Raw genomic sequence first — 17,670 nt, 5'->3', positions numbered from 1 at the left:
CTGTGTTGTACATTTAGGTGGGTTACATTGCAACACCATCTACTTCATTTTGAGCCATTATCTTTTCTGCTCTGTCAGTTCTTTCTTTTTCTCTAAACAAAAGCAAAGTGCTCTATCGATAAAGTATAACTTTTTTTTTTAAAACCCATATGTTTGGGTCTTGTCCACCTACCTGCGTGTCAACTGCCAACACAAAAATCAAGGCTGTGTCAACTGAACTTTATAAGAATAAAGCAGGAAGTCTCTTACTAGAAAATAACTTAAAGAAAATCATTTAGTTAAATATCTACCTTAAGCCAGATTTATTCAAAGCTTTAACCGAACTGTCAACTGCAAAGTTCAAATAGTGGCAAGGGCTTTTTCTGTTGAATAGAAGAAAACGTTTGCAAACAAGGACCAGCCATCAAATACTAGCTTATACAGAGAAGGCAGGTAGAGCAAAGATGTGGTTTAATCACCTATGAAATGAACAAGAGGAAATCAAGGATAGTGACATGTGGGTTTTCTCCTTGTTAATATGCAAAATTGGTTTGCTACTTGTATGTGATTCCTGAATAAATTAAGAACCTACATTTGTTTGTCATGCACAAATGTTAGTTAAATAGGAAATACAAGAACATGTATAGTACTGTTGAGCTGTTGTGCAGGGGAAAAAGACTGAAAAGACTAATGAGAAAACTCAGTAGACTATGACAGCGAATATCCAAGGATCATTTTTAAATGTTAATATACAGAACGTACAGCATTTATCCAATAAAACTAAAACCTAGGGAGGCAGTTTTTGGACCACTCCAGAAACTCTGAGCCTGAAAGTAGAAAGTTAGGCTGATGCCCTAACAGCAATTAAAGCAATGTGTTAGTCATTTTCCAGCTTTCAACTCAAAGTTAAAAAAAACAAAATGGAAAGGGTACATAAAATGGACAACTTAAATAAAACAAAAATGGGCAAAAAAGACCTTTAGTCAAAAATGAAAACATTTTATTGTCATTCACAGGAAGAAGATGAGTGCAAATAAATAGCTCATGATCAATCCATCTGTGTCACTAAGCCACATACCATACGGCAGCTGTAATTACATGCTGTTACCACTATGCTCTATAATACATGATTGAATTACAAGCCTGGGAATTGAACAAAACAACAACAAAGAAATGTGTAAGAATCTCAACACATTCTAACGAAAAATAAGACAGAAAACGACACAATTCAAACATTGAGAAAAAAAACAGCAATCCTGTATATCAACACAAATTGACATGGAATGCTGAACAAACCCACTAAATGTTTTTAATACTTGGCACTAAGGTAGATGTTTCAATCATATTGTTACATGACCAGGTTTTTCCACCCAATATGTGGTCACCTTGCCCAGAATGAATGCAGTTTTATGAAGCTTTATATTAAGATATAGTACAAATACAGCATTACAGTAATTATTTTACACAGTCTGTTTTTTGTCTTGATTTACAAAGCTTGCTGTAGCAGTACAACAAATTGTATGATGGCTCTATGACTACAGCGGTGGTCAAGTTCTCAGAAAATACTCAAGTACAGAAACATTATTTTTTTTCACATACTTTTAAGTTAATTAATTAATCCTTTTTGCTTTTTGTGGAATACCATAGATGGATTTTTAACTGCAAGGAAACACGGTCTCATGCACTTAAAATTGTAAACATCAGAGTGGACACACTGACAAATATATATATATATGATCCACTTACAATATTTGAATTTAAATGATTTGTGAGTTGTGTTCCAGTACAGACTGAAATACTCTAAAAAGCAGCAAAATATTTCTTTATGCATGTATATATGTATAATAGAAACAGCTTTATACATGAACAGATTGTCAGATTTGACTGCTAATGGCACTGCATGTACAGATATCAAAAAAGACAGTTAAATAAGCATGACTGTGTCATTCAGAAAGCCTCTTGTTTTACTCTTGTTTTCCCTTCTTTTAAAGAGTCTTTCATTCTGTCATTTGAGGCTGACATTTCTGAACAGAATATTGTAATGTGAGTGAGAATTTATTCTTAAAAAAATACAGGACCCATAATCACAGGCAGGCCATAATTTTAAACTTTTGACACAACATTTATAAGCATGCAATAATCTGCCCTTCAGTGATTTTGGATATGTTTATTTCTAATCATAGTTGTCAAATGTAAGGCCCAGGGTCTTAACATCATCATTATTCTGATATGATCACATGTTGGGTTTTTTACACTGTATTCATAATTATGAGTTTAATTCATAAAAATGTTAACTCTATACTGTATATTGTAGAAAACAAGATCTCTCTATTAAACTGTGAATGTAGGACTGACATATTTTTCCTCATATGCTCTGTATCAATGTTTAATTAAACGTATTAATGTCACAGTTATTATATTTCATTACAAGTGCCAAAGTCATATCACATTCATTAACTTCCAGCTACCTGAACAGCAGCTTCAGCTTTTTAGTACTGTAGCTAAATTCTGTTACTTTCAGAAAGGTTTGAAGGCATTTTGGTCAGTTATAGAATATTGAAATTATTCCTTAAATTCCAAAACCTTCCCCTCCAGTGTGCAGGTAAATGCGTTTCATATGTGTGTTCATAACATCTCTGCAGGTGGATAGCCTCATGATTACATGTATGGGACACACATACATCCACACACATGGTCAACATAAATAAAACAGTCAAAAAGACCACAGTGAAAAATAGGACAGATGGTAAAAATAAATACATTGCAGAATTCAGAACATAATTACATTGATCTGTTGATAACTAAAACTACATTTTTGTAAACAAAACAAAACACTCAACTTTGCATTTAAAAATGCATTTAAAAAGATATAATGTAGTGATTTGTAACAGTAAAGAAACAATAGAATTGGCATAAACAAAAACACAAAAATGATGAAAACCAGTCAAGTAAAGAAAACCAATGTCCCAGGTATAGCTAAACATTAGTCCATAACATTGGGCCGTTTGGGATTTTAACTTTTGGACATTGATTATCTAATGCATATCATACACACAATCCAGGGCTAGGCAGTTCAGCCATTGGCTGCTTGTCTGTGTTTTCAAAGGGTTTGTTCCTAACTCATTTGACATACTCAGCTGACTTCCAGAAGTGTCCAGGGTGGGAAAGGCGACGGTTCCGTTTTGGCAGTTTTTCCAGCATCTCCACAAGCTTAGAGAAGCTCGGTCTCTCCTCCTGCTCATATGCCCAGCAGAAAAGCAGGATGTCCTGGGTAACAAGTAAAATAAATTATATTCAAGAAGAAGACAGCATACAAGTAGTTCAGGTGGGGAGCTGCGTCAGCATGCGTAGGCTGCAAAGGAACAAGTATTAAACAGGTTTATTCCATGCTGAAAAGAGAAGTGAAACACAACGTTTCGGCCGTGGAGCCTTCTTCAGGTGTGAGGGGTGTGCTCACACCTGAAGAAGGCTCTTTCTTCTCTTTTCAGCATGGAATAAACCTATTACTTGTTCCTTTGCATCATAAAACTAGTACAATTATCTCAACAGAGTCCGCTTGCGGCATAGTCCCTGTAACACATGTGTAAAGGCTAGAAATTAATTCAGTCTTTCTGCTGCGGGGCTGTTTTTCAATTTTGTACCAACAGCTAAAAGTAGGATTTGCGTGCTTTATCAATCATTTCTTTTTTTGGCTGTGAAAGGTAATTCCCATTTTAAGGGACACAATTCCAGAGCTAAAGGGCTGCAATTCAACAGGTCTTCTTATACCGTCAAGCTTCAGCTTAGACCTCCAAGGGTATCCGAGAGCTATGCTGAAGTGAATGTTTGCATTCTAGAACTGGCTTATTCCAGAACTGGAGCTGTGAAAATTCCTGGTCAGAGTGCAAACGACAATGGAAATGTGGACTCTCCCTGCCCTAGGAGAAAATCAGCTTGAACAGAAGTAGCATGACCGGCGTGTTTGGAGTACTCACAGAAATCTCTTTTCCCATGCCTATCTGAGTAAGATTTGGCTTCATTCCACTTCCAACTTGCCAAACAATTGCCTCTGCTGGTTGATTTTTGAAAGGCCACTCCCGCGCATGTAACTCATACCATATAGTTCTGAAAAAAAAACATATCCCCATGTGACAAACCATGCATGTTAAAGGTCGAGGCAGAATCCCAACTCTAGCTTTTAGCTCCTTGACAGTAAACCTGTTTAATTTTACCTGTACTAACCTACAGCATCTATACGTCCACATTGGTCAACATATCACTTCTTAAATTAATAGAACTGATGTGAAAGAACAGAGAAACACATGCCTTTCATTTTTCCTCTGGATAAACAGGAAAGCCCATAATAATAATAATTATATTATTATTATATATAATAATTTCTGGACACTCCACTCAAAGCGCTTTACAGGTAATGGGGACTCCCCTCCACCACCACCACTGTGCAGCATCCACCTGGATGATGCGACTGCAGCCATAGTGCGCCAGAACGCTCACCACACATCAGCTATCAATGGGGAGGAGAGCAGAGTAATGTAGCCAATTCATAGATAGGGATTATTAGGAGGCCATGATTGGTAAAGGCCAATGGGAAATTTGGCCAGGATGCCAGGGTTACACCCCTACTCTTTTCGAGAAATGCCCTGGGATTTTTAATGACCACAGAGAGTCAGGACCTTGGTTTTACGTCTCATCCGAAGGACGGCGCCTGTTTACAGTATAGTGTCCCCGTCACTATACTGGGGCATTAGGACCCACATGGACTGCAGGGTGAGCGCCCCCTGCTGGCCCCACTAACACCTCTTCCAGCAGCAACCTTAGTTTTTCCCAGGAGGTCTCCCATCCAGGTACTGACCAGGCTCACACCTGCTTAGCTTCAGGGGGTTACCAGTTGTGAGTTGCAGGGTGATACGGCTGCTGGCCGTAGACCCTATGATCAAAGGTAAAAGCCTCAACCCTGAAATTAGTCCACTCCTTTAAAGTTGATGAAAAAATCAATTTTTCTAAACAAGATCACTTTAAGATCACTAATTTATATGATGGCTATATTAAATGTTTATAAATATAAACATTTATGAATACATTACAAAATATACATATTATTAATTAATTTAGCATTAGTGAAATGTTAAAATTGTAAATTGTAAATTGTAGAAACAATGGTAAAAATTATATTTCTATAGCACCTTAATATTGTCATTTGCTATTAAAATGCAATCAATTGTACATGGTACAGGCAACAAGATTATTTTTCAATAAATAAACTCCACATTTTACCAACATATAATACAAATCAGGGCACTTAAAAGATCATGTGAAAACTATCTATTATTTAAAAAAAAGCACGGACATGAATCCAGAACTTCAAAGACACTGGAATAACGTGCCCAAAAAACATCTCTTCCATGTAAACACAGCTAATGAATAACATAAAAATCTGTCGCCAGGTGCCAAAGGGTTTACCTCAAGGTAAGACAGCCGTGAACAGAAATACTTGAACAGAATGTGAGTTCACTGACTCATCCAATTAGAGTGTCATTCAGACTCACAAACCTCCATATGTGGTGACATCTGAAAATGTAATTGTGTTAGAAGTCAACAGACCAGTGTATCAGTGCACACTGCCTGGTAAGCTTCTTTTCCCTGCAGTCAAACTGGCATTTCAATGCACTTGGTGTGCAGTGTGTTCAAGCCCACTCAACACTACCATAATTTGCTAAGAGTCAAGCCATGAAATCAAAGCTCTGAGGAAAGTTGAAAAGAACAAAATCTGAAACATCAGAAGTCTGAACACCAACCCGAATGCAAACACGTCAGACTGTTTAGAGAACGGAAGTTTGTCCTCTTCTGTGTCGGGTGAAAGCTGTCGAATGATTTCCGGAGCCAGATGACACAACCACCCATTGGGGATTCGAAGCTTGTCTTCCCTCCTGCTGGGGAAGCGAGAAGCCACAGAAAGAACATTTTGAAAATATAATCTCAAAGTGCAGAGCTGTGTGACTTTGGAGCGAACAGGGTCCTGTTTGGACTCACGGCTGTTGATTTAAAATGTGTAATTGAAATGATTCTCAGGTTCCTTCAAATGGATACATTTATTTTGTTAATTGCTTTAAACAAGCAGACACAGAACTGAACAGAGGAAAGAAAAAAAAATGCCACTTAACTGTTCAGGTGTACCACCCTGGCGCCTGTGAAGTTGTAAAGAGCACAATGCTTTGACTCAAAGACAAAACAACATTTTTCAATTGACCTCAGCTACTTGGGTTCAGGCAATTACTAACATCAAATATAATGCCAACGTCTTTTTCTTAAAGTCAACATTAAATGCAATTTATTGTATATTTTGAGACAAAATCAAAATATCTAAACTTATGTTAATACTGTATGTCTTCACTCTTGAGGGAACAGGCACATGAACCTTTGTACATATACAGTAACTGTTGATTTCAAACTTCTCTGAGACATCAATTATGCTTCTAATCTACCCTCCAAAATGGCTTGACATGACATTTTTTAATTGACATGTTTCACATTTTCTAGTGTGTATCCTATCAATCAAATAAGTGCAGTATGAGATACTGTACGAAACACTAGAAGAGTTTGTTGTTAAGCATAAAACAAATCTTCCATTGCCTTAACCTGGCTTTTAGTGGGAGTATAACTATCTATCTAAAAGAAGGATGAGTCAGTAAGAAATATCTGGTGTCGTGACTCATGTTAAATAAATTGGAAACTTTTAATTTTTTAAATAATTACAGAGTACTAATGTATTTATTGCCTCTTCTGTAATGTAATTGTGGATTCCAGAACCAGAACTAAGGAACTAAAAATACAATGGATTTACCTGACAATGTGCACTAGCTGTAGGTACATGGTGTTGCTTCAGTTACAGTACAGTACCTAGCTGTCATAAACATTTTATTAAAATACAAGGTTTCAATTTCTACGTAATTAGAAGTGCTGTTTCAAAATCCCACATAGCTTCTGTCTGGGAAAATGAAAAAATGGTACGGTAAAAAAACAAAGTTGTCAGGAAGTAGCATTTGCCTGTGTTTGACACAACTGACTCCTGCTGCCAGTTGTTTTTGATTGTGTGAGATCTGTTCACTTTCACCTTGTAACTTACAATTGTGCTAAAACTCTTTTTGCTGTGCTTGCCAGAACAAACAGTGATTTCAAACGACTTATCAAAGCCAATACTCTCACCCGTTGCATTTATGATGAATGATAACATTCCTAATTGACAATATATACAGTATAAAAGCACACAGATGTTTTGGCATACAAGAATAGAAAGTATGAATTTTATCTGTTTTATCTTTGTTTTTGCTTTTCTGGGCATTCAGAAGTCAGGTCTTCTCTCTGTTAGTCCTGATGTGTCAAGACCTGTTTCTTCAGTATGAACAATTTAATCAAAATGATCTGAATCTATTGGCCTTTTATCTATCCTTACTTCTCACTGACCCATGTAAAGAGTTATAGCGAGGTAGAAATTAGTGCCTAATTAAGCTAGTCCTTAGCCCACTGCTTACCTGCAGGGAAAACTTTTTTTATTGTGAGAGACCACACTATTTGGTAAAGTAAATCGTTAAAATCTGATTTATTTAGAGGACACAATAGAAAGAAACGAGAGGGGGAAGAAGTGCTCTATACCTTCTACACATCATAACTCTATTCGTACTACCACATTACTCCCTCTCAAGCCTGAATTTAAATCCCACAGTGACAGGAAACAAGAACTCCAGTTCTCCTTGCTGTTTTTAATCTAGTCCTGTGTTCAGAACAACACTTACTTATGGGATACTTATCACTTACAAAATAAAGGAAAAATATTTTAGCGAGACTGAATTAATGAATATTGCATTGTGGTTTAACCAAGTTATACTTTCATTGAGTATCTGAATTGGTTATAGATTGTGGTAACTCCATTTGCTGAGATCCTACAGAAGCTCATTAAACATGATTAAGTATCTGTCCATATGTAATTAATATACCATAACACTTCTCGTGTGAGTAAAGAACCTTTGTGCATCCAACATTCCAGGCTCTCTGACAATCGATTCAGCAGTTGCCTAGGAGAAGCCTGTACCTCATCTTAAAGGAATTTACAATTCTCTCTGAATGCATCATTATTCATCACCCCAGAAATTCAAGTGGGATTTAACATTTCAAATTACTCAGGCCTTGAGACTTTTAAACTGAATTAAAGGATGAAAATCACTATATCGTCTTTTTTGCTGGTTCCTTCTTGTCTCTATATATAATATGTATGAGTGTATATAACATAAATGCAATGACATAAAACACTTGCTTTATATATTCAAACAATTGATAAACCCAGATACAGTATGTATTGTCATCTGAGGAAAAAATGTAATGCACTTTTAGTGTGTTTTGGCCCTAGTTTTTTTAATTAAGCCAGTTTACCCTTACACCATAAGCAGCTATCTTGTTAGCTGCATTGCCCCCATCACAATAAAGGTGAGCATCTTGTTTTCAGTGTTATATTTTATTATCTTTCACTTCTCCTAACAAAGTGACTCATCCCCACTTGCCCTGCTAGAACGTATCGCCTTTTTACTGATCTCTTCACTGCTGAGTCGCAGATCAGTCAGAACGAGCAGAAAGCTCAAATCATTCAATAGCACTCCAACCTCAGCACATGCCTCTGTGTTAAACCCACCTGTAAAATTCAGCACTGGCACCTGAGCTCCCTGCAGCAGAGAGATCCCTATCACAATCCCCTTCATTACACAGTCTGAAATACTGCACTCGAAATAAGAGTGTTATAATGGAGCTTGAGAACACTACCACAGTAGCATCAGCTTCAGAACACCCTATTCACTCTATTCTGCCAAAGGCTATCAGCATTGTAATGCAAAGAACTTATTTTATAGATGAACTCAGGCATCATTTAACATAAAAATCATTTTTAATCCCTGGGAAGAATTAATAAGGGGTAAAGGATATTCATTTTTTGTATGTCTTTTTTCTCCAGTGTCCTACAGTGTTGATAGCATTTAACAGCAAAACAGAATGTACCTGTTGAGGTCTGATGCAACTGTCCTACAGTCACAGTTTATGTGACTGTACAGTAGATTGTACTATGTACAATCAAGTTGATAATAATAAGGTTTGCAGTTGTTACTCCCCATACACTGTAGTGCAAGTTATAAATCACAGTTAGCACCCCTCTTTCAAAAAGAAATGTACATACTGTACATCTGTTGCTCTCATGGTATTTAATTAAACCTAAATGCATTTGCATAACAAAACATTCCTGTCTTTAACATATAACAGTATCTTTATGGTAAATACTAAAAGTTTAGAAAAGCTTATCACACGACAAGTGCTATTACTATTGATAGACTATAATATTTCATTTGCTGAAACTTGAAAACAGTCACAACATTAAAGAGGGTCACTGGCAAAGCCTACAGTATTTGTGTTATATTGTAAATGTACATATACAGATTTCAAGAGCATTTGATTCCGAATCATGCTAACTCTAACTCCCCTACCAATTAGGAAACCATCTGGATTAACATTCATATGATTACCCTTTATACCAATCACAATTGTGGGATTTGTCTTCCAAATTCATACAAGAGTATGTGCCAGCAGTCAAACACTCATGCCAAGAAAACCAATTGTTACAATTAGTAATTACTTAATAATTCAAAACAAAATCACTGGAAATGTCAATTATAAGAGAACTCTTCGCTGCATGCAGTTTTTCTTATTTATCTAATACAAAAACATTTTTAACAAAGATTAACCCACATATAGTAATGTCCTCCAGTATTCTACAGTATGTTGTGTTGGTTGTGATAAATCTACAGCTTTGTAATAAACCTGAGGACAACAGCAGAAGGTTAAGGACTTGAAATATGTGTTAAAAATAAGTTGTATATTATGTGATTATGTGTAGCTATTGTAGAAATACTATATTTTTAATGCAGCTATTGAATTATATTATAGTGGTTACATTAGTTATGGGCACTTTAAATATACAGTACATATGAGATAGACGAAATGTTCACAGTGCACCCTGAAAGTTCTGCATTTCATATTATCAGAATACATAAGAATTTTTCAAAAGCCTTACACAATTTCAAAACTCAGATACATCTTTCTATTGAAAATTACATAAACTATGTACTGTACATGTATATGCTAATGGATAAGACACATGGACAGTAAAGGACAATAGTCTTGGAGCACTCATAACTGAGCCTTGCATAAACGTCAAATTATATTGAAATCTTTTCAAAAGTAAGCAGCTTCTTTATATTAGAATACATTTCAAAATGAATGTCATTGTAAACCACTATCAGAGATACAAACTACTCTGGACAAGGAATTGTTACATACAGTATGCGGACATACAACAGATATACCCAGTCAACTGAAATACAACAATTAAATTGTATCAAACTGATCTACACAAGTTTAGTAGGTAGGTCACTTTTCAGGCCATAAAGGCCCATCGGGAATGGGGGGCATTTCCCCCAGTACTCATGTGGAAAGCAGGCTGAGTGGACCTGGTAGCTGTCTGGAAGGAATTAGCGCAAGCTACAGTACATCGTTTGCCCCTACCTGGGAATGAACCCACGACCTCCCAGTCGCAAGCTAGACACCCTTGCCATCTGAGCTACCACGGCTTCACACAAGTTTAGTAACAATATGAAGTTCTAAAGGCTATTAAATTAGTGTCTCGCTTTAATTTATGCTATTTAAAGAAGTGCTCTGGCATACAGGTCTACAGCTCTTGTACAGTAGTTCGCTCTTAATTTCAAATTTATAACCAAAAAAAATTCTGCTTTTTTAATCAATTTAACAAGTAAGTTGTTCCAATATGTCAGAAATGAACAGCTTTAGTTTCTGTTGAAATAAATGCAAATTACCTCCATTAAAAGCAAATGTTATTTATTCCATGTCTTTGACATCTGATGATTTTTAGGTGGATAGGTGGTAAAATTACAGATTCTTCTTTTTTTATTTTGAAGTAGTGAATCCTACTTTTTATACACAAGATCAGCTGCCTTGTACTGCTGGTCAGGTCTGGCACTGCAGTTGATTTTGTTTATTGCCTTTGCTTTTAAATTGTATTATGCTGTTTTAAAATGTTTAATAATTTGCGACCGCATATATGTTTTAGTTTCTTGGCATGCCGTTATTTAAAGAATAGCCAGGTGCCCAACACACCATCAACCTGAGCTGGAAACAAGCACAACAAGGTGTGATAATGTATTGTATTATTGTAATATTGTAATACCTGTATGTGACCATTAAGAAACTGGTTCTATAAGAATTACATGAATGAAGGAAGCTAAAATGAAACTCATGATGAATCAAAACGTTCACTGGCACTAAAGATGTGAAAGTGACTAATTATGATAAATCACATTTATTGTTACATAAATAGCCTTCAGCTTCTATTAATATTTCAGGGAATTCCGACAGCACTTAAGTGTTTAGTCCATTTAACAAAAAGAAAATGCCAAATAAAGTTTTGTTAAGAAACACATTTAAGAAAAAGGCTTTTTTTGCTAGTTCTTTGAAGATTAATTCTTGAAATGTTAAGTTCAGAATTCTATTTTTGTGTCTTTAGGCAAACCAGACCAAAGCTAAAACATTTTTGCAATTGAATAAAAAAATGCCCTTTAGAACAAAAAAGTACTAAAGAAATACTGCTATCTCTCTTACCCACAATGTTTGCTCGCTATGGTTATGAACAACATCCAATCTGTTGAAGAAAGCTTGGAGCATACTAGGAGATTTCAAAATCTTAAACTCCCACTGTGTTTATAGCTGTGGGACTTTTTTGTTTTACACAGTTTAGTTGCAAAAGAGTTAAAGGAGAGATTTTTTTAGTAAGCTTTTAGATTTTTGTCTAAGCCCCCAAATAATGAGCTGCTCCATGAACTGAAATCAAAATTAAATTTGCATCAGAGGAAAAAATGTTAATACAGTATTTTTTAATGGCTTTACCAGAAAAAAGATTAAATCCTCAATTCAATTAGGTATTTAGTCATTATGCCATGAATCACTGTGATTTAATGCTCAGATATTACATTCATTATGAATCAATTAGGTTTGTGAACGCCCCTCAGGCTACATTTCATGATATAAATTAATTACAAAGTAATGCATTCAGAACACAAAAAACAAAGACCAGAGGGGCTGTAAATACCTCATTGTTCTGGTTTATATGTCTCAAAGCACATTTATGTTTTATGTTTTTCTTAGGAATTATTCTTCCTCATATAAAGTATTTTTAGTCAACTCAGCTTTGCTGCTATGATGCTACCACTTTTTTGTTCTCACCTCAACCCTCACAGAGCTCCCAGAAGTCAGTGGATATTGGAGGAGAGATGCTGTTGTCACTAAGAGCACTACAAGATCAGAGGCACCCTGACAAGTCACTGGGGTTACTGACATCTTTCTCTGTCTTCCAAAAGCTTGGCGACAGTTTTAAACCTGTTTCACAGACTACATCACTTGAGAGCCCGGTTTCTGACGTTTGGAAAGAGCTTACCTACCAGATTTGCCCATTGCCTTCATTTTGCATTGCAGAAGCATATCTCAGAAAACTTTGGATGTGTCTGATTTACTTTTATTCAATATTACATATTACTCCCTTTCCACACAGGGGGTGGGAGATAAACTCAGCTGTAAAAATTAAAAGTTATATTCTATTTCTAAAACTGAAACAATGTTGTTTAGCTGTAAATAGTAGAGATGTTTAAGCCTCACACTGCACTGTATGACATATTAAAAGTTACAGACAACCCATATATACATAATTAAACAGTTCTAATAATTTTAGAAAAAAATACATTAATCAGTCTCTTCTATTGTTTCTAAATCACTCAGTTGCTGTTTAATAAAAAATCATTTACAGAGACCAATTTTTTTTTATCACATCCTTCAATAATGTGGGAAGCCCATGGAGTATAGTTTTCAATGAGGGAAAGCAATAGGCACTGGGCCAATCACATACTATAATGTGAGCATTTTGCCAACAGGGGAATAAGCAGCTCTATTTAAGGGAAGATGCTGTCAAGAAAGGACAAAGTGAAAGCCATTTCAGATAATCATATATTACTTTTAACAAGTGAATCCATATAAAAGAATACAGTGGTATTCTCCTTCAAATACTTTGATAGTTAAAGAGCAAAACTCGGATCAATTCACTTTGTTGTTGAGTTGTCAGCAGGATATGGGTATTACTTTCTGCCGTTGAGCAAACAGCAAAAAGACAACATGTATTATCTGACAGCTCCCAAACCTTCAGGCAAAACCACACACTTCTCAACAAGGGGAGAAAATGATGATTGTGAATCCCGGAAAGAACTTCCAGGCACCTGAACCACCTTTCCAGACCGATAGTCACAGTATCGATCTTGCTCAAGCAAGATGAAGACCTTCTAGTGAGCAATTTTTGTTGTTTTACTGTCCTATTGAAGACTATGCCAAACTGTATTATTCAAGCTCAATTCCAGTGCTGCCATGTTTCTACTGTATTAACACTTAGACGGCTACTTACACTTTTTTAAATTGTACATTGACCTATGTTACGTTTTTGTGCATTTTATGAAACTTCCTGTTTTTTTAAACTTCCTCCATGAAACACTATTAGAATATTATCTGAATAGTTCACAGAAAAAATGGTGGAATTATTTAATGAATGAAATGGCAATGTGTTGAACTTAATACTCTTCAGTCATACTAAAGTTATCTATATATATTGAAAATTATCTATATATTTTAAACATACCTGCCCGCCTGTAAAACTCCAGATATAGTGAAGAGACCAAAATCAGTGATGACCACTTTGCCATTATCGTAAAATACATTTTTAGACTTCATGTCTTTGTGAAGAATTCCTTTAGCGTGGAGGTAACCCATCCCCTAAAATAAATGGGAAAAAAGTAAATTAAGTGGAACTTAATAAAATCCTCATTTGGATATTGAATCAAAATTAGGAGAACACTGTATATTAAGAGCACAATGTCCATTTAAGAATTAATTAATTTCTTCTTTAGATAGTTACAAACCAATGTTTACATTACCTTGACCATTTCCTGTGCTATCTGCCTGGTTTTGTTGACATCAAGGACAACTTTGGCATCTCTCACAACTGAGTAAAGGGTCCTTCCTTTACATAAGCTGAAACAATAAATATGGATAAATTCATATAGACAGTAATCTAATTAGATATAAAAACAATTGAATAGGTGTTATATTGTGCAAAGTAACCTTGACAAAATATGTTTGGATCCTTTACCCATTTATGATGACTGTGTAAAGTACATTATTCAAAACAAAATAACTTTCCAATTGATTTACTATATACCCAATAGTACACACCATGTTTGTTCAACAGTCTAGAGTTTCAAAGGCTTAATTACAGCAACAGTCAAAACACTTAGAATTGTACTAGAAATTGAATAACTTGTGACTTGGAATGAATTATAAGAATTGATAAAAGAAATAATTACATTCTAAGAATAGAATTACTTTGAACTTCATAAAAAAGCACAGAATATTTGTCATATCTGTTTGAAATCGGCAAATAATCTTTTCTGATCCTTGTGAATACATTATTGAAAGCAATAGGCATGATACACATGACATCATACACAAGACAATTTGTATGGTTGTCCCGAAACTCAATGGTGAAATTTTCAAGGTGTGTTTTGGACAGTAAAGGACACCACTGACATGTAATGAAAAATGGAATAAATAATAATAATTAAAGACTAATAACATTATTATCTTATGCTGCTTAATCCACAGAGAGAAATTTTACAGTACATAATCTGTAGGCCTATGAAAGCCAGCACTATTTTTTAATTTGCAGAATAACCTTCACAGGGATTAATTAAGTTCTTTACAAATGTAGTTCAATGACAGCTTCTGGAAACCTGACTGCTCAGTTTTGTGACAGGTGACTGAAGCATACTGCTGAAGTCTTAAAATGACCTCAGGATAGATTGACACAGACACAAAGAATATTCATATACAGCTGAGAAACTGTAGACTTTAGAGTACGTCGAGCTTTAGAAATTTCAAAGAATTTGTACAAGAAGAACACAAGCCCATTCGAAATTTGATATTTTGAAGATGCCCAACAGGTTAGGAAAGATGGACAAGCAAAAATAAAAAAAAATTGCAAGGGAATGTGTATACGTCATATACTCCTTTGGTAATAAGTGAGTATGTATCAGGAAGAAAGCCTATAGTAAATCATACAGTAGCTCCAAAATCAGTACTTGGCAGTGGTTTAAAATATTATAAAAAATGATAATACAACACTGCTGTTGTAGTTACGTCTACCTTTCCACTTCTTTGATAGCACCACTTTCAGAAAGACATCACCACTCCCCAAGGGAAGTAACTCTTAACCTCCTTGACTCTTGTCTTGATTTTTTGTTTTTGAAATGAATCAAAAAAATAAAAAAGTCGAGTCCCATTGAAGCACATCATGCATTTCAGTGCACAAAGCAAGACCCCAGAGCTTCAGTAATCATTATTGCGATCATTTGTTTTAGGATTTCTAAATATTCAGTTTTGTTCACAGTGTTTGAGTTCTGACATTAATTAGCAGTGAAAACACAGGTGTTACAGAACTTTGAGACGAGAAAAATTACTTGACTTGAACTGCTTAAAAGATATATTATTATAATAGCTCTGTGTATTCGGTCTCAGAAATGTTCATATTTTATTTTCCTTAGAGTGAGTCAAAAAGCAAATGATTTTCCATGCTGTGAAAATACATGTAAAACAGCCAATGCACAGCAAACTACTATAAACAGAATGTTTGAAATCAATAAACCTCAATTCAGATTTCTCAAATGCAACCTTCTGATGCATGAAAATGCAAGTTCAATTTTGCATGTTTGTTCAGACCCGTTTCAGGATAAATGACTTGAATTGAATGACTAGGATTTTAATCCCACACAAATAATGCAAGGAAGGCATTCTAATAAACAGTACATTCACCTTCTATGCTAACATCCATTATGCTTTTCGTTCCTTACACTCAAGAGTAAAAGCCACCAACAAGCTTGAGGGCAGGTACTTCATCTCCCAGAAATCAAGTGCAATGTGCTTGATGAAAAGCAGGGGAAGCTTGCCCATTCCAACAGCCATCTAACAAGACACACCCCTAAATTGTCTTGTTTATGTACAGTAAGTGCTGTACCTGCTATGGTGCAATACAATAACTCTTGAAAGCTTTGAATGCACCCTAGACAAAACTATGCTTTTCATTGTACTGTACCTGTGTATTCTGATTGTGCCCACAGAAGGTTATGCATCTGCACTAACTGCAAAGATTGATTTGCCATTTTTTACTAGAAGTAAAGATAAAATGGAGGAGAGATCAGCTAAATCACAGGCCAGGGCATCTGTGTCGACAATTTAATGGGACAGGAAAGCATCCTAAAGTCACGTTTCACAGTTAGTTTGTAACTAATCATTAACTGGTAGTGTGCCGTACAGATGCAGCTATAGTATTAAAAATCCATTTAAACAACAAATAATTAAAATCACTGATGTTATGATTGATTGCAGAGGAAATGAAACCAAACAGACCCAAAGTCCATTTCATTTAGAAGTGTTTCCAAATGAAGCGATACAAATAAAAAAACTGCTCGAAATTACTGAGAAATGCTCTGAAAAACAGCATATTATAAATCAAAGGCATTTTGTCATAAATATTGTGGTTGTGGCCAAGGTGTGGTTTCCTTAAAAACCCTTTTATATATTGCTTTTATTAAAATAAGATTGTCTGACAACCATACAGTAGGCAGCTGCAGTACTTTAAGGATTTACTACACCACCTGGCAGTTTTACAGAGCAGTGCATTCTGCATCAGATTATTTGAAAAACAAAAATGGTATGATGCGGTAGTTCATTATGCTGCTGCACTTGTTGTGGTGTGCTGTCTGACACTTTTTAATTAAATGGCTGCATGTGTAAATCACCTTGTACAGTCTGTATACAGTACTGTAGCATTGCCTGCAGTGGGCAGAGTGTGTGTGACTGTTGGTCCATGTCAGAGGAAAAACAAGTTAGAGAAAAATTGACTCCAGTGATGGGTTTTTATGGAAGGAAGAAATAACTCTGCAGAGGAGATCTGCTCACAGTGAATTCTGACATCACCAGTCATGCAATGGCTGACCCTGCGCTCTAACCCCCAGCTTCTCTCCCTGTGTGTCTGTGTCTCATGGAGAGCAAGCTGGGGTATGCGAAAAGACGAATTCCTAATGCAAGAAATTGTATATAGCTAATAAAGTGATCTTATCTTATCTAATTGTACGATAACCGGTATGCTCAATATCTATTGAGATATTTTCTCTTTAAAAAAGGCAAGATTCAGTCATGCACTTGAGAAAATGATTCATCTATGTCCTGCTGACTCACTTTTCCAATAAATATAAAAAGAAATAAACAAGAGCCTCTCAGTTTAGGAAAAACAGAATTATGTAGAGGTCTCTGAGCTCTGAGCATGTCCACAATTCTTCAGTTTCAACAATATTTTCTAAACAAGTATACAAATTCAAGTTTAATGCAAACCATAACTATTTCGAGCAAATCTGTGCTTTCAGGTCTACGGGAAAAGTGTAGATAAAGAATATATGGCACAGGTTGTTTCTTGTAGCTGTGCATTCTATACCTGTC

The 17,670-nt window shown here is 35.5% G+C and overlaps 1 protein-coding gene across 1 annotated transcript in view; it reads right to left on the bottom strand.

Moving 5' to 3' along the window:
- Positions 1–965: 965 nt before the first annotated feature.
- ksr2 (kinase suppressor of ras 2) overlaps positions 966–17,670 on the bottom strand; it is a 90,131-nt gene continuing 73,426 nt past the window's right edge. Inside the window, exons 17-21 of the mRNA XM_088935892.1 lie at positions 14,055–14,151; positions 13,760–13,893; positions 5,775–5,909; positions 3,954–4,083; positions 966–3,246 (exon numbers count right to left, since the gene is read on the bottom strand). Coding sequence (XP_088792018.1) covers positions 3,100–3,246; positions 3,954–4,083; positions 5,775–5,909; positions 13,760–13,893; positions 14,055–14,151 — 643 coding nt within the window. The 3' untranslated portion in view covers positions 966–3,099. The remainder of the gene's footprint in view (positions 3,247–3,953; positions 4,084–5,774; positions 5,910–13,759; positions 13,894–14,054; positions 14,152–17,670) is intronic.

This window comes from Atractosteus spatula, chromosome 17 (assembly GCF_055471065.1).
Source record: "Atractosteus spatula isolate fAtrSpa1 chromosome 17, fAtrSpa1.hap1, whole genome shotgun sequence".
NCBI lineage: Eukaryota > Metazoa > Chordata > Actinopteri > Semionotiformes > Lepisosteidae > Atractosteus > Atractosteus spatula.
This window is presented reverse-complemented; position numbering and strand designations above follow the sequence as displayed.